Here is an 18527-nt window from a genome sequence, read left to right as displayed (position 1 = left end):
TGACATCCCATACAACCATTTCCAGTCGCCGTTACGACGCGGTGTAGACACATCTTGTGTCGACACCGTCTGTTTCGGTCACAATTCCAGTCGCAGAGTCGTCGCCGTGTCGACACAGTTACCAGAAATGGGGAAGGGTCGACACATGACACAAAGTGACATAAAGTGTGGTCGCCGTGTGCACACATTGTTTCGGGTTTGCGACTACTTTATGCCAAAATCATTCGTTCATTCGTTCATTTTGTTCCTGTCAAATGGAAACTGTCAGATGGAAAAATAGTTAAATAAAAATAAGTGACATTAATACGCCATCTCTAAAACGGATGACAAGACGTAATTATATATTGTTTGCATTTATATTACAATAGGACTTAAATTATTATGGGGAATTAAACTGCTCGAGTGATTTGATAAACTAAGTGTAAAATAATCAACGCGCCACCACATTGTTTTAGTTTAGCCGGAAATGAAATTGTTTACTTCTCAGTGCTTGTGTTCATAAATATATTATTTGATGCATTTTTAGTACTTCGATGCGTATACTATACTTAAATAACATAAATAACGCTTTACATACTACGAAAGTTGTTAATTATGATGTATAAATATGGTTTAAGGCTGAGAAATATTGCAGTCACAAAGTAGTCGCAAATGTTTCGACTTTGTGTCGACTCTGTGTAGACACATGACACGCGCTGTCAAAAGTAATAACAAAGTTACTGGATTTGCAAAATGGCTCCTTGTGTTCATTTGTTTTCAGATATTCTCAAAGTGTAAAAATGACGTGGTCAGAGATGGGACTTAATAGATTAACTGTTTATTCGACTAATTAATGGAATAAAAAAAGTTAATCCTCAAATTTTAATCACGATTGGTTTTGTCGACATCATAGATTGAAATTGAATTAATCTGAACATTAATCGAATAAATTATCGATTAAATCTCGGTTGGAAGTTGACAGGGGGCCATTTTTGTACGTAAAAATAATAGAAATGTCTTGCATGCAGATGGTAGCCAAACACTTTGTCATAAAAGTCGAGATGGGTGTCGATTTATAGGTTTTAGGGAGTGCCGATTTCGAAAATGATGACCATTTTGGAATCCAAAATGGCGGCCATGCACTGTGTCATAAAAGTCGTCATGGATGTCGTTTTATACGTTTTAGGGGGCCCCAATTTTGAAAATGATGACCATTTTGGAATCCAAAATGACGGAAATGCACTATGCCATAAAAGTCGTCAGGGGTGTCGTTTTATAGGTTTTAGGAGGCGCAGATTTCAAAAATGATGACCATTTTGGATTCCAAGATGGCGGCCATGCACTATGTCATAAAAGTCGTCATGGATGTCGTTTTATAGGTTTTAGGGGGCCCCGATTTAGAAAATGATGACCATTTTGAAATCCAAAATGGCGGCCATGCACTATGTAATAAAAGTCGTCATGGGTGTCGTTTTATAGGTTTTGGGGGGCGCAGATTTAGAAAATGATGACCATTTTGGATTCCAAAATGGTGGCCATTCACTATGTCATAAAAGTCGTCATGGGTGTCGTTATATAGGTTTTAAGGGGCGCAGATTTCGAAAACGATGACCAATTTGGATTCCAAGATGGCGGCCATGCACTATGTCATAAAAGTCGTCATGGATGTCGTTTTATAGGTTTTAGGGGGCCCCGCTTTCGAAAATGATGACCATTTTGGAATCCAGAATGGCGGCCATGCACTATGTCATAAAAGTCGTCATGGGTGTCGTTTTATAGGTTTTGGGGGGCGCAGATTTCGAAAACGATAACCATTTTCGATTCCAAAATGGCGGCCACGCACTATGTCATAAAAGTCGTCATGGATGTCGTTTTATGGGCTTTAGGGGGCCCCGATTTAGAAAATGATGACCATTTTGAAATCCAAAATGGCGGCCATGCACTATGTCATAAAAGTCGTCATGGGTGTCGTTTTATAGGTTTTGGGGGGCGCAGATTTCGAAAACGATAACCATTTTCGATTCCAAAATGGCGGCCATGCACTATGTCATAAAAGTCGTCATGGATGTCCTTTTATAGGTTTTGGGGGGCGCAGATTTAGAAAATGATGACCATTTTGGATTCCAAAATGGTGGCCATGCACTATGTCATAAAAGTCGTCATGGGTGTCGTTTTATAGGTTTTAGGGGGCGCAGATTTCGAAAACGATGACCATTTTGGATTCCAAAATGGCGGCCATGCACTATGTTATAAAAGTCGTCATGGATGTCGTTTTATAGGTTTTAGGGGGCCCCGCTTTCGAAAATGATGACCATTTTGGAATCCAGAATGGCGGCCATGCACTATGTCATGAAAGCTGTCATGGGTGTCGTTTTATAGGTTTTAGGGGGCCCCGATTTAGAAAATGATGACCATTTTGAAATCCAAAATGGCGGCCATGCACTGTCATAAAAGTTGTCATGGGTGTCGTTTTATAGGTTTTGGGGGGCGCAGATTTAGAAAATGATGACCATTTTGGATTCCAAAATGGTGGCCATGCACTATGTCATAAAAACCGTGACGACGCAAGTTATCTTTATTTTCAGATCTAACAAATTGCTACAGAATACAAAGGACAAAAAAAGAAGCGAGGAGGTAATGAAACAAGCAAAAATACAGATGATTCCTCGACGCAATTGGATGCTTCTTAAATTGTGTCCAGATTTTTTTGTCATAAAAGTTTTTATTTTTCACGTATTACTCTCACAAGTTCCGTGACATTTCGACCTTGTAATTTTTTAAGTAAATGTTTTTGTTTATCTGTGAGGATCTCACTAGAATAATATAATCAAGGTATGTTTATATTTGATAATTGAAATAGTAACGCAAAAAAAAATATATTTGTGTCTTATATTCCTGCCGAAGACTTTAATTTTTCCTTTTCCTTCTACACAAGTTTGGTCAAGTAATAAGAATTTAGGGCTCTCAATTTTATTTTGACTTCTACAACAGTAAAGCTACGAGGCCATGTTTGGTATCGTTTTCGTATAAATTCGCAGTACCAAATTTAGTTATGGTATCACATTGACACCATTCCAAAGTAAAAACATATAAACTTACTTTCTTTTAAACTCCTCTTCACGCTTAAACTGCTGAACGGTTTTAATTTAAATTTAGTACACATATATTTTGAGTCCCGAGACAGGACAAAATAAGTTATCTCAAAAATCATCCTTCAAAGGTGTGAAATGAGGTGTAGGGGGGAATTCAGAATTGACTTCTTGAAGTTAATACTGTTTAAGTTTAGGTTTGAAGTCATGTTTTTTTTATCATTTTTAACTAAATCAAAGATGTAGACCATCCCAAATTTAATATAAATCGGTTCAGCTGTTATTGATTTCCCGTACAAATTTCCACGCCACTTTTCACACCTTCAAAAGATGATTTTGGTTATAAGATCTATCCTATGTCCTGTTCCGGGACGCAAACTATTTCTGTACCAAATTTCAACGAAATCGGTTCAGCGGTTAAGCGTCAAGAGGAGTTTAAAAAAAACCGACCAAGTGCCAGTCGGACTCGCGTATTAAGGGTTCCGTACATTAAGTCCGACTCGCGCTTGACTGCACATTTCTAATAGGTTTTCCTGTCATCTATAGGTTAAGACAGACAGACATACAGACGCACGAGTGATCCTATAAGGATTCCGTTTTTTGCTTTTGAGGTACGGAACCCTAAAAAGATTTTTTTAATTTTGTGGAATGGTTTCAATGTGATACCTTAAATGGATTCAGCAACCCAGATTTATACGAAAACGATACCATACACGGCCTAGCACCTTCACTGATGTAGATATATCAAGATAAAATTGAGAGCCCTAAATAAACTTTCAAGAGCGGATATCTCAAAAACTATTCAACATATCGAAAAAATTGACTGAATAAACTTGTAACAAATTAAATTAACTTTCATTTTGTATAAGTGGCCATGTCGCTAAGATGCATAGTTTCCGAGATATAATCGAAAAACCGGAAAATGGGACATTCAAAGCCCCCTCTCTTCCCCCCGCTCAAGGGCTACGGCCGGGGACTTTTGATATGTTCACCTCCTAACTTGTCCAAACCAAGTTATTATTATTATTATTATAGCCTTTTATTTCTACATAAAATTTTACATTTCGTTGTTTTTATAATATGTTATGTTTATTTCATGTTTGTTTTATGTGGATCCCTTATGGGTGAAGGCCTCCTCCATATCCTTCCAGCGTTTCCTGTCCCTTCCTAGTAGCATCCAATTTTCCCCTGCTATTTTTCGTAAGTCGTCAGACCAACGTGTTTTTGGCTTACCCCTTTTCCTTTTGCTTGCTGGGCCTTTCCACTGAGTGGTTTTTAGAGTCCATCTGTCGTCTGTGACGCGTGAAATGTGCCCTGCCCATTGCCATTTCATTCTTAGAGCGTGAGTGAGTGCGTCAGTTACTTTAGTTTTCTTTCTGATTATTTTACTGTTTACTTTATCAATTTTCTTTAATTTTAAAATGCCCCGCTCCATAGCTCTTTGGCAAGTTGTTATTTTAGACTGTATGTTGGTTGTATGTACCCACGTCTGGCAAGCATACGTTAGGCAAGGTAGGAGGCAAGTATCCATTACAGTCTTTTTCAGATGGAGTCTGTAGTCACCCTTCATAATTTCTTTGTGAGCCCAGAATTTCTTCCATGTAATGGCTATGCGCCTTTCAATTTCCTCTTCATTCCTCTCTTTGCTGAAGGATACCTGCTTTCCTAAATAGATATAATTGTTTACATATTCTATGGGTTTGCACTTTACTTTTATTGGGTATCTGATGGGGCTGTTGGTCAATATTTTGGTCTTCTCAGAATTTAGCTCTAAGCCTACCTTTGCGCTTTCTTGGGCGAGAGCATTTATCATTTGCTCGAGCTCCTTGGCATTCTCAGAGAATAAGGCCACGTCGTCGGCAAATCTCAGGTGGCTTAAGTATTTATTTTCAATTTTTATTCCCGTTCTGTTCCAATTTAGCTTTTTGAATATCCAAACCAAGTTACAGAGTCAAAAATTGTGTTCCGAGCATTTCCCTCTACAACTTTTTTGAGCATTCGTTGGCTGACCTAAGTAGCCTATTGCATTTCTTTAAAAACTGTTCTGTAAAAGGTTGACGGGTGTTGGGTGTTTATATGGTTTTGGTCGATTATTATCATTTGCATCGCCCATGATGACTTACTAGAATTACTTACGAGCACACGAGACACTAATAGTAGTTTGACAAACCTTGGTTTTCAAGAGGTATTTTATATTGACATTTGCTGTCACAAATTTGCTGTCAGATTTAGTCGCAAACCGCACGCAAAGTGCACACAAATGTGTCGACACCTTGTTACGGAAAAGTGTACACACGGCGACGACACTTTGTTTCGAAACAATTCTAGACACATTGTGTGGACTCTGTTACGACACATCTGACATTTAGTTACCACTTTGATGATTCTGCGACTGGAATGGTTATATGGGATGTCACAGACTTCGTGATGACCAGGACACAGGCACTTTGCACGACATGATTACTGTATGCTTAAGTAGTCCAAGCGAGAGTTATTTGCGGATAAGTTGATAATATAACTTTAACGGGTGTCTTTTTCAAATATTCATTGATATGGGCCCAGTCCATTGCCATCCGCCTTCATTTATTACCATCCGCCAAAAGTACCCTTTTGGCATTGTCAGCATGTCCATCATGTTAATACCCCTTCGTCACTGTTATAGTGTAATGACAACACGATGAATGCTACCAAAATAGTAACTGTGAGCTGTGGCTTCTTTAAAATAGGTTTAGGTCATTTTCGCAAATGTTTCTTGCATACATTTCTATAGTCAATGTCCCTTATGCGAATCAATTAACGGCGTCGCTTGATGCAATCACAAGTAGCTGGCTCAACCAATAAATAATGGGGATACTTAGCATTATTTTTATCTTGCAATCTTCGGGAATGTATTAGCAACTCATACAAGTCAAACTTTTTATTTTGTGTATTGCTTGAAGTATGTATTTCTATAGAACCATCGTCTAACACCTAACACGCTCAAATACGTTAAAAATGATCAAACGTTTTAATATCCTACATTTTGCATACAAATTTCATTTAGCACCACTATTTTGGGAGCAGATAAGCTCTTGCTAGCTCTTAATTTAACTTGACTTCTCTTTTTGTACATAAATTTGAGATATTTGTACGTTTTTTGCAACATAAGAAAAATTTGGTTTCGGTCTTTATGTAAGAACGCTGTATTTTCCTAGTTTCTTTTTTTTTCTCATTTGTATCTCGTGTTATTCTGCTTTCTGGTTGTCTTTCCATTCATTGACGTCTCCGCAACATTTCAAAAACACAAAAACTAATCGATCCTCGATATATTAACATTTTCACAAGGTTCTTTAGCCTAATCGACTTTTCCAATTCTATTGGTGCAAAGTGATTTCGCTCAGTTATTGTTTAAAGCTCGTTATCATGAAAACGAATCATACAATTGACAACTATTGTGGTATCATATATTCCTCATACTATAGCGATTTTAATTTAAGTAAAGTAATAAAATTTAACCACCCTTTCCAAAATGTATAAGCAAAAATGTGTGCCCACGTTTTGGCGTGTTCAAGCTTTATATCAAAAATAGAAGACTTAACGTTTGTCTACACAAAGAAGGTTACAAACTACAACAGCCGCCCTTAATCGAAGTTGTGCCAGACCAAGGCCTGTTCACTTCCTAAGAAAGTTATGTCCCCAAATAATTGCGCATGTGTGCGACAAAGCTTCTATGTGTGCGTTGGCCTCCGAGAAAAAGTTGCGAGTAATAAAAATAAAAACATTTTTCTACAGCAACATTGCTCCCAACTCTGATTTAAATTATCACGAATTTTATACATAATTAATCATAAAACGGGACTTAAAACGCTTAAAACTTAATTACACGCGATTAAGTTTTATAATGAATATTTGCTTCCAACTGTCTTTATCAATATTCATAAAATATATGGAGGGTAGGTACGTCTACTCACCATAATAAAAAAATATATTTGTCAATGACTCTGTCCAACTGCTGTGGTTAAAGTTCATAACGAAAATTTTATTTATTAAATATTTAAATAATAAATACAACGTAGCGGTACAACCACTTAAGACTGTAAGTCTGTACCTACATAGATTACAGCAATGCACATAGAAAATGTGCTAAATGCGGAGCAACGGCTGTTGAAGCAGCCAGAGTGAAATTTATACAGCTTTAGTGGGTTCAGAAGGAACCGAGTCATAACGCATCTGGAAAGCGTATTAATTAACCGTGAAGAAATGTATGAATGAATACAAGTTAGAAATCTGTGTAAAATGCCGTGTAAGTGTAGTGTATCTGTGTGTAAAGTGTAATAGGTAGGCCTGCCTAATGTTATTTGTATAATACTGAAAACTTTGTGAATGCGCTTTATTAATGTCTATTTTTATTAAGTTGTCAGGGTTTAATTTTCAGTGTATATTTCTATATGTAAAACATGATACAATGCTATAAACATAAATATGCCTTTTATTTAAATCAATAGATAATACCACAAACAAGGGGTAATATTTGCATCTTTCATATATTTCGTGATATGAAGATAACAAATATGTTTATCAACATAATTACTATATACCTATAATACCAATACCCGCCAGGCTAAACCGGTTGTCAACTTTAGTTCCATTGGTACACATCGAGGGCGCCAGTAGTATAAACGTATAAACGGTTGGGGACATTTTTTTGTATGGAGTTACCGTTCTTCTCCTAGTGAGTATTATATTCTTTGTGCCAGACAAACACAAACAAACAAAAAAACTTAAGTCTCCAATCCTAAGTTAAGTATACACCGTTTATGTACTATAGGTCCTAGTGGCTTCGTTAGTACATCAGCAGGCATATCACTACTTTTAATATATTCTAATTTAACAACATTATTAGACACCTTTTCCCTAATAAAGTGAAATCTGGTATCTATATGCTTAGTCCTGTTGTGGTGTACAGGATTTCGAACGAGGTTGATGGCACTCTGACTGTCAGAAGCTAAATTAACTATATGCAATTTACCTGTTATCTCATAGATAAACCGTCGTAAGTAGCATGCTTCCTTCGTGGCAGACGCTAGTGCCATATATTCCGATTCAGCTGAAGATAAAGCCACTGTAGGCTGTTTCTTGGACTCCCAGGATACTGGACCTCCACTTAACTTGAAAGTGTATCCAGTGTACGACCTTCTGTCAATCGGACAATTTGCCCAGTCCGCGTCACTAAAACCTTTTAAAGGTTCTCCACTCTTCCTGTAAACCAAGGAGTAATTTAAAGTACCCTTCAGGTACTGCAGAACCCTTTTCGCAGCATTCCAGTGTTCCTTAGTAAAACACGTATTAAACTGGCTTAAATAGCTCGTAGCGTAAGCGATATCGGGTCGTGAGTTTACCGTAAGATACATGAGGCATCCTATTAAGTTTTGATACGGATAAGACTCACCTTCTTGACCATCAGTTTTTCTTTCCATATTCTTTTTAACTAGAGGAGTATCCACAGTCTTACAATCCTGCATGTTAAATTTTTCCAGTATGGAAAGAATGTAACTCCGCTGATTTAATTTAACACACTCGGAATCGCATTCAATTTGTAAACCTAAATAACATTTTAATATTCCGAGATCTTTCAAAGAAAAATATTTCGACAAATTCGTTTTGACAGTGTCAAACGTCGAATCAGATTTAAAGAAGACAATTATGTCATCGACAAAAATACCCAATATCACGAGTTCCTTACCAAAAAGTTTCGTATATACGCAAGGCTCGGAAGGAGTTCCTTTAAAACCTATTTTCAAAAGCGTTTCATTTAACTTTTTGTTCCATGCTCGCGGTGCCTGTTTAAGGCCGTAAAGGGATTTCTTCAGCAAACAAACCTTGTTTTCTTTGCCCTTTTCGATGAAACCAAGTGGTTGCTCCATGAAAACTTCTTCTTCTAAATCTCCGTTTAGGAACGCGGTATCGACATCCAAGTGCTTCATTTTTAACCCCATCTCTGCAGCTAAAGCAAATAAAGTGCGGACGGAAGAATGGCGAATCACAGGTGCAAACGTCTCATCGTAGTCTACTCCCTCCACTTGATGAAAGCCTTTCACGACGAGTCTCGCTTTATACTTGGTTATATTACCGTACGCGTCCTTTTTAATTTTGTAAACCCATTTACATGGTATCACCTTTTTATTAGGCTTATCTACTAGGTCCCATGTGTGGAGTTTTTTCAATGAACTATACTCATCAGCCATAGCATGCCTCCACTTATCTGCATCATCGGCTTGAGTAGCTTCAAGATATGTTGTAGGTTCTCGAGAATCAGCCGTAGACACGTTGTAAGTTAGGAAATCTGGTGGTTTCCTATCTCTTGAGGGGTATCTTGGCTCAGTATGAGATTCCTCTTCCACACTTGCTGGCTCTTCATCCGCACTAGGTAGCCGTGGTTCACTGAAGGGCTCTCGCTCTTCCATAGATACTAAATCTTCGGCACTTTCTAGATTTGTTGGCGAAGGCGGTGGTACAGGGTCGTTGCTCTCGTCACAGTCATAAAATTGACAATCTTGACAGTTTTCAGACTCGGTCTCTCTTTTATCTTCGAACAATAAAATAGAGTCTGACTGTACCTCAGGTTCTGGTGATCTCTGCTTCAGCTCTGTAAAACAATTCTCAAAAAAGGTTGCATCTCTGGACATATACATTTTTCGTGGGTTAGCAGGATCCCTAAATATATAAGTACCTGGATTTTCTGAGTAACCTACGAAAATCGCTTCCTGTGCCTTGACATCTAATTTCCTTCTATGACACGAGGGTATATGGACAAGTGCTCTACATCCGAACACTTTCAGGTGACTAAGATCACCTTTACGACCATACCACCTGTCATAAAGAATTTGTCCACCTAAGGCTCGATGAGGAGACCTATTCTTTAGGTACACGGCAACTTGGAATGCGTCTTCCCAGAATGCTTTCGACAGTGAGCTTTCAGCTAGCAATGTCCGCGCCTTCTCTGTAACCGAACGATGTGTGCGCTCCGCGACTCCAACCTGTTGAGGACTGTAAGGCGTCGTCGTTTGATGCTCGATACCTTTCGAAGCAAGATAATCTACAAACTCTTTATTAACGAACTCCTTACCTCCGTCAGTCCTAACCGCTTTTATTTTCTTGTCTAATTGATTTTCAACAAAAGTTTGAAATAGACAGAATTTATTTTTTACCTCTGTTTTGGAAGAAATGAAATAAGCAAACACCTTTCGCGTATAATCGTCTACTATCGTTAGCATGTACCTATTTCCTTGAAAAGAGGTTGTAGACACCGGTCCCATGAGATCCATATGGATCAGTTCTAACGGGGAAGTAGCCCTATTAAACGCTATCTTCTTGAAAGGTTTCCTCGCTTGTTTACCTTCCACGCAAGCGATGCAACTATTTTTATCTACTACTGAATACTTTACGCCTACCTTGTGATTCTTCAATTGGTTCATGCCTATGCGACACAAATGTCCTAGCCTCTTATGCCAAAGTTGATAACTATCCTGACAGTCAGAGTGCACATCCTGTGTCATATAATTATCTGCCACATTCTCGGGAACATTGACAGCACCGTCTAAAACGTACAGTCCACCACAGGGCGAGGCATGAGCAACAGATTCACCTCATTGGCTTTCTCCTTCTTGCCTCTCATCGGACAGTCTGGACGCTTATGTCCAGGCATTTTGCACTCGTAACAAACCAGATCCTTCTTCTTTGACTTCGGCTTCCTTTTCGCATGAAAAACCGATTCTAATGATGTAGCCGCATCCTTGGACATTTCATTTAGCAGTTTTGTCTTAACTAAGTCTGTAGTCACATCAACATTACAGTTTTCTAATGCCATAATGAGAGGTTCGTATTTTGGAGTGAGACCTCCCAAAAGTATCGCAGCAATAGACTTATCCTCTAAGACTACATCTATATCCGCCAGGTCCTGTGCGGTTGACATAACTGCGTTAATGTACAGTTCCATATTCGAAAAGTCCGACAGACTCAACCTGTACAATTTTCGCTCTAAAGTAAGTCTTCGTCCCATTCCCTTGTCCTCAAAAGCTTTCTGCAAAGATTTCCATGCTTCGGCTGCGGTTTTCGCACATCTAACATGAATGATTGCCGCACCATCTACTGTCAAACATATCTTTGCCAGGGCTTTCGAATCTTTTCGTACCTTTGTAGAGGCAGGGGTCGTGTCTCCTTCAGGGTAGCCACCGATTGTCTCCCACAGATCCTCGTGCAATAGGTAATTGCGCATCTTAAATTTCCACGCAGGGTATCCATCTTTGCTCCTCAGGCAAAACGATGGAATAGAATCTGAACGGGAATTAGAAACACTCGAAGCATCTCCCGATTCGTGTGACATATTTACAATTTGTACTATTTCCAATCACACAAACACTACAACTCAATATTTTACGAAAATACACTTTACTCTAAACTTTGCGTTATAAATTATAGCATTCGTGCTGATAACGTGTTGTAAAAATTAGGTATTTGTAAAATAACGTAAGAAAGAGATGTTTATGACACGAGTGTTTTATTCGAAGTAAGGTAACTAAGCAATTTTAAAATATTTTAAAATATATCAAAAATAGAAGACTTAACGTTTGTCTACACAAAGAAGGTTACAAACTACAACAGAACTTTGTGTTGACAAAATAAAATTTACTTTTGCTTGGCAAGGTTTGACGTATGGGCGGCTAGAGGACAATAATATACTCCATACTCCGCCTGGTACTCTCTTCCCGTCTTTTCGCGGTCACGTGACTGACACAAGTCTACGTCATCATGCGACAGCACTGTATGATAATATGCGATAGGCTTATATAAAGTGGCAATGTTATTGTGACGTACGCTTGTGTCACTCTGGGAAGAGGAGACCATGTTTTATTAGACTATGACTAGCAGGTTGAAAATTTGGTTATTATAGTCTGGCAAACCATGTTTGTCTGTAAATAAGCACGAAAAACTAAACGTATCCCTTTCTTTTGGGTGCTAGTACGAGCGTAAGACAGAGACGGTATGATTTTCTCTGTCTATGTTTGAATTGAAATGAGACAGTCCCTGGCAAACTATAACTACGGTCAACAGGCGGTCTAGCATAAGTTGCGTTGTCGCGTGCGAGTCCATTAGACTCCATACTTGAAGTCGCGTTTAATGTTGGACCTACAGGGTTGAATAGGAATTAAAAAAGGAATGACATTTACGTGGTATCTTTAAAACAACCACACAAATTGTATCACGTAAATCTTAGGGTAAGAACTTTCGTATTTGTATACTTACCTACTTTTGTCAGACACAGTCAGAAAGGAAAACCTGCCAAACCCCAGCCTAAATGCCTACGATCCTACCAAAAAGCCGTATGGCTTTTCAGCATCTAGGAAGGAATGGTGCCAACTAAACAGACTCCGTACCGAACATGGACGCTGTGCGGACTACCTGTTTAAGTGTGGTTGGCGAGACTCACCAGCATGTGACTGCGGGGCCCCAGTACAGACTATACACCACATTATACATAGCTGCCCGAAACGGAAATATGTCGGAGAGGCCCTAGACCTTCACTCGCCTAATGCACACGCTGCCCAATGGGTGAAGAATTTAGATATCGTATTGTAAATATTGTAATTGATAATTAGCGACTCTGTAAATGCCATACGAATAAATAAATAAGAAAGGAAAACCTTCGCTCCTGTTCTACCGACCTTCTAAAATATAATCTGTAAGTGAAGTACCTATGTGTAAAAGCGACAAAAGAGCTTCTAATAGACGGTCTTACCCGTTAGGTCATGAAATTAGGGCTACCTACTCTATTGTCGGCTCTGTTCCTAATTATATTTGGCTACGGACGGTTACCGGTTCCCACTTGGGATGCATTAAATTCGACCTTGAACAGAACTGTTTACCTTATTGCACGCCATCTTTACGTTACTTTTACAGATGTGGCTATGTAGCTAAAATAAAATAGGTACTATTTTATAGTATTTTTTTAGTAGTGGCTTATTCTACTTATTACATTAAAAAGCGTCCAAGTGCGAGCATCATCTGTGAAAATTTCAACTGTTTAGGTATCACGGTTCACGAGTTACAGCCTGGTGACAGACAGATAGACGGACAGACAGACAGACATACAGACAGACAGACAGAGAGACAGACAGACAGACAGACAGACAGACGGACGGACAGCGGAGCGGAGACTTTAGTAATAGGGTCCCGTTTAAAGCTGATGTTTTTTTGATAAAAACTTTTTCCAAAAGATTGTAGATCAGTTCCAGAGTGTTGAACTCATAGCCATGTAGGCATGTAGAAACTGTCAGCTGGTTCCGAACACTCTATTTTAAGTCTACACTGACATTGGCCGATTGCCAACCGCGACTTTGGACCGGCGCGTGCGCGTGTCTATAAACAAAGTATACTTTTAAAACAAGCAATATTTGTAAAGGTAATTTACAGTACGTCGGACTCGCCCACCGAGGGTTCTGTATTTTTTAGTATTTGTTGTTATAGCGGCAATAGAAATACATCATCTGCGAAAATTTCAACTGTCTATCACGGTTCATGAGATACAGCCTGGTGACAGACAGACAGACGGACAGTGGAGTCTTAGTAATAGGGTCCCGTTATACCCTTTGTGTACGGAACCCTAAAAACTAACATTAGATTTTGTTTTCACTGACTTAACTGCACTACACTTCCTACCTTTTGTAATGAAACACTTCACTTGACAACTTCTGAGTCGGCCGGAAAAATCCGGCCCTACTTATTTCTCATTACCCTAATCAAATTTACTATATCCTCTAGCCGCCCAGAGACCTATAAAAAGGTTTCCTGTTCCATTCTAATTTGAACTTTGTGTTGACAAAATAAAATTTCATTTTGCTTGGCAAGTTTTGACGTATGGGCGGCTAGAGGATATAAGGGGCTGTGGAAAAATCATAACAGCGCGAAGTAGCCGATAGAACAGCGACATCTATTGTGAAATTGAGCAACTATAAAAACTAAACATTACCACAGAATAAATAATAGTAATAGGTACAGAAGACTCACTCACTAACAAAACGCGTCTGTTACGATCAGGACAGGTATGGCCACAAGGTGGCGACAGCGCCACGCGCGGCTTATGGCTAGCCACCAAAATTGATGTGGAACGGATGTACTTTTAGCTACCTGTTGCAAAGCGACGAAATCGCGGAGTGAGCCACGCCTGACAGCGCGAAGTAGGCGATAAAACAGCGACATCTACTGTGAAATTGGGCAACTATGAAAACTAAACATTACTACATTCAACATTTTGTTTATTCCAGAGCCGGAGAGCCTGCACCTCCCCTGGTAAGGAGTGTCAGCAACGCGTCCGCTCTCACGTCGCTCTGCGCCGACCTTTCGCCTTCAGACTCACATTTCTTTGAGGTAAGCCAGCAGAGGTGACCCAGCAAACATTTTAAGTATTTTTTCCTAGGCTCGAAGAAGATTTTACCAATTTAAGTGAAAATTACGTCCTAAGTCACCAATTATTCTACGTATTGTACACTTTTACTTCCAAGTCAAAATATAGGAATAATAAAACGTAAATTTCACTTCATAAATACACCATGAAGTCAGGGACTTAGGGGTTGAAAATAAGGCGAAATATTAGGTAAAATTAACCTTAAACCCTGACCAATAGGTCAAATCTACTAATAAGGTATTTTAGGTGTATTTGCGACGTAATTATTACTTATACGGGGACTATGAAGTCCCGGACTTAATGGTTGAAAATAAGTCGAATTACTAGGTAAAATTAACTTCGTAGCCTGACCAATAGGTCAAATATACTAATAAGGCCTTTTAGTTGTATATGCGACGTAATTATTTCTTATACGGAGACCATGAAGTCAGGGACTTAATGGTTGAAAATCTGTCGAAATATTAGGTAAAATTAACTTCGAACCCTGACCAATAGGTCAAATGTACTAATAAGGCATTTTAGGTGTATATGCGACGTAATTATTTCTTATACGGGGACCATGAAGTCAGGGACTTAATGGTTGAAAATAAATCGAAATATTAGGTAAAATTAACTGCAAAGTCTGACCAATAGGTCAAATGTACTAATAAGACATTTTAGGTGTATTTGCGACGTATTTATTTATTATACGGAGACCTTTAGGTCGTCGATTTTATGTCGATTTAGCTACTAATTTTAGGTAAATGTTACTTAAAATAAAGTAAAAGAAAACCAATTTTATTAAGAATATACAGGGTACATAAATAATCATACAAAAGTAACTTAAATATATCTAAATATTAAAATATTCTAATCTAAAAGGCCTCCGCGGGCTGTACCGGGTGCAAAGGTGCCCATTATACTTGCCGCGTTACCACGTTGGATAGCGATGGCCAACCTTTGCACCAGGTACGAACCCGCGCGAGCGTCAGAGGTCCTCTCCCTGATTCTACCTCCCACCTCCCTTATAAAAGCTATGGCGTCAGACCCCCAACACCCCGTTACCTCGAAGGCGAGTGGCACAAAATAATAATTCGCCTCAAGGTCGGAGTATTTTATGCGCTTTCTTAACGCTGCCAGCTCTGCCGCAGCGCCTGCTGTCTGCACCGTCCGGTTTAGGTGCGAGGCGGCGAAAGTGCTGACGCACGTCGCGTCCCATAGTAGGCACTTTCCTTTCTGCCAGGGCACCAAAGTTAACCCGTCCGGCCGTTTGCCATCGGTGCGACAGAGGCCAGGTGGTTCCAGAACACACGGTATGTTCGCGGATATTAGGGCCCTCCGGACGATGTCGTTAAGCGCGTGGTGTCTGGGAAATCTCCCTGAACAGCGACAGCAACTCAAAGCGTGATGGCCATTAGCTTCCACCGTGGAGCCGCAGATGCATTTGTGAGGTATACAAACATCGCAGCCCAGGCGGAGAGCTACAGCCACACGCATTGAGTCACTGTCGAGAAGTGTTCCCAGATGAGGGGAAGGCAAAGCCTGTAACCACGCTCCCGCTTCTACCTTTGACACCGACCGGAGTCTTGCCAAATCCACACCCGTAGCAGCAGTCAAGAGACGGGCAAGTGTGTTTCTGGCACCCGTATCATCCCAGGCTCTCTGCAATTGCGGAGCCTCAGGCACAGTCGCAGTTGGGTAACGAGCTGACCATATTGCCAGCGCATCGCTAACAAAGGGAATTGTAGCCCTGTCTCCATGGGAATGTAACATTTTAGAGACAAGGTCAATGACCCCATGCGCTGACGCTAGAAAGGCTGGCAGGCCTACGTCCCCTGCGCGCCGTAAACCCAGGCCACCATGACGTACAGGCAGAGAAGCTTGGGTCCACTGGTCATCAGAAAGGGACACATTTAAAATGGTTTCTGCTGTATCCTTTAAGGTGTCGTCAAAAGAAGACACCTCATCAGGACACAACCACGTCGGGGTGGTTCTTAAAAGGTACGTTATTTTTGGAACCGCGAAACACATTCTAAGCAGAACAAGGGCGACGTGGGTACCTATATTATTGAGGCGCTCTCGGGCGCGCTGAAGGAGCCGTCTCCTGGTCTCTATTGCATCCGGGATGGCGTCTGGGAATATTGGACAGCCCAGAAGGTAAAACGTGGTACGTGAAAGTTCTTTGAGACCAGGAAGCAGAGTCTGAAAAGAATACAAGGAAGAAGAAGAAGTGGGGCTGCAACAGAAAAATTCACACTTTGTCGCGTTCACCTCCAAACCCATTTCCTTAAGACGGGGAAGAAGAAAATCCAAGTCTTGCTTTACGGTATCAGGTCTCCCTCCCAAGGTCCCGTCGTCCAAATACCATGTATTAAGGGGTGATTTTAAAAGCGGTATTATTTTATGAATGGCGAGGCTGAAGGTGAGCGGTCCGAGTGGATCTCCCTGTTGCGCACCCACCTGGGAAAGGATCAAAGAGTCGTTGTAGAATAGGTTAGAAGGGGAATGATAAACTTGGTACAGAAAAGGATATAGAGACGGTGAATGTTGTTCTATTTCGCTCAAGAGGACGTCTCTCTCCACAGAATTGAACGCATTTTTAACGTCTAACTTGATGACAACGCAGTCTGTGTTTGCTGGGTTTGTTACAAATGTGCGAGTGGCATGGATAGCGGCTTCACATCCTCTTTGTGTACCAAAGCCTAACTGATGTGGCTGGAGATACCTAGCCATCCGTTCCCTTACCGCACGACACCCAAGCTTTGCTACTAAACGCCTAAAAGTGCTTCCCACGGCAATTGGCCGTACGCCCCCCTCTTTTTTAGTTAAAGCGCACAGAGAGGCTCCATACAAATACGGACAAACTTCGAGGTTTAATTGTCCGCTGAGTAAAAAATTACAGAGTTTAACGAGACACTCGAGCAACCGTTGCCCGTTATCGCCAGCCGAGCTCGACGTCAACTCTTTTAAATGAGCTGGTCGAATTCCGTCCAATCCCGCGGCTGACCCATTATGAAAAGTCCCTAGCGCTTGAACCACTTCCTCTACGTTAACGGTCAAGGCTTGAGTAGTCCTATCTGGCTCACGAGGGAAAATTAAAGGGCGGGACGGAGGCGGGTGTTTTGTCTGTAGGGAGGCAAGAGTCTCCGGGCCCGGAGGTGCTATAGAGTCGTCTGACATTAAAACGCGAGCGGCGCCCCTCACATCACCTTCAAAGACTTTATATTCTATTGTCTTTAGTATAGAGGGCATACGGGGGGAAACTTCCGCGGCACTTGCGTTTTCAAGCGAAGTAGACAAATATCCGGCGTCAGTTAAGTTGTACTTCACTTTAGATGTGAGATTGCCCGGTGCCTCGACATCAGGTGCTCTTAGTGCCGTGTATGCAAAAGTAAGTAGCGCGCACCAATCGGTAGTTTCATTGGTCTCAATGCACTTATTAATAATGTTGCATAGTTTTTCGGCGGCTAGATTTCTCGCTCCCCGGGGTATGTGACGGAGCACCCGTACTGAAGTCTTAAGTGTGCTGAGGCTCCTGAGGCTGTCTCCAGACGGGTGCGAGCCCTGTGGACATGTAGTGGCGCGGTCGGGCTGGCTGGGGGCGTCAGGCTGGATGGCGCGGGGAGCCACTTGGGCAGAGTACCAAATTGCGACCATATAGTTAAAATCACTTGTAAAGTACTATCAATACTATAAGGTTGTGCCGCCATTTTCTTTCATTATAACGAGATGCTAAATATGAAATTGCATAATTTAAGTTGTTATATCTTGAATGGTGCCATCGCACAGTACTTCATTGTGCTAATATTCAAAATAAAACAATATTTTTGATCAAGTCAATACACTCACACACACAAATATTCAATTACAACACTCAATTACAAGCAAATATATGCATTTTGATTTTATAAAATGTTGAAAACTTAAATATTTCAAAAGCCCATCGATAGTTTTGTATGTAAACCTAACATACTGCACGAAAAAATTTTCTGTGCACTAGATTTCATCGTTCTTCATCAGCGTAATCGGCCTAAATTATT

At 40.4% G+C, this 18527-nt stretch overlaps 1 protein-coding gene across 1 annotated transcript in view; it reads left to right on the top strand.

Annotated features, from left to right (window-relative positions):
* LOC134677910 (TBC1 domain family member 1) overlaps positions 1–18527 on the top strand; it is a 120979-nt gene that overhangs the window by 47406 nt on the left and 55046 nt on the right. The window contains exon 5 of the mRNA XM_063536356.1: positions 14369–14471. Within this exon, the coding sequence (XP_063392426.1) occupies positions 14369–14471 (103 nt within the window). The remainder of the gene's footprint in view (positions 1–14368; positions 14472–18527) is intronic.

Source organism: Cydia fagiglandana, chromosome 27 (assembly GCF_963556715.1).
Source record: "Cydia fagiglandana chromosome 27, ilCydFagi1.1, whole genome shotgun sequence".
Classification (NCBI taxonomy): Eukaryota; Metazoa; Arthropoda; class Insecta; order Lepidoptera; family Tortricidae; genus Cydia; species Cydia fagiglandana.
This window is presented reverse-complemented; position numbering and strand designations above follow the sequence as displayed.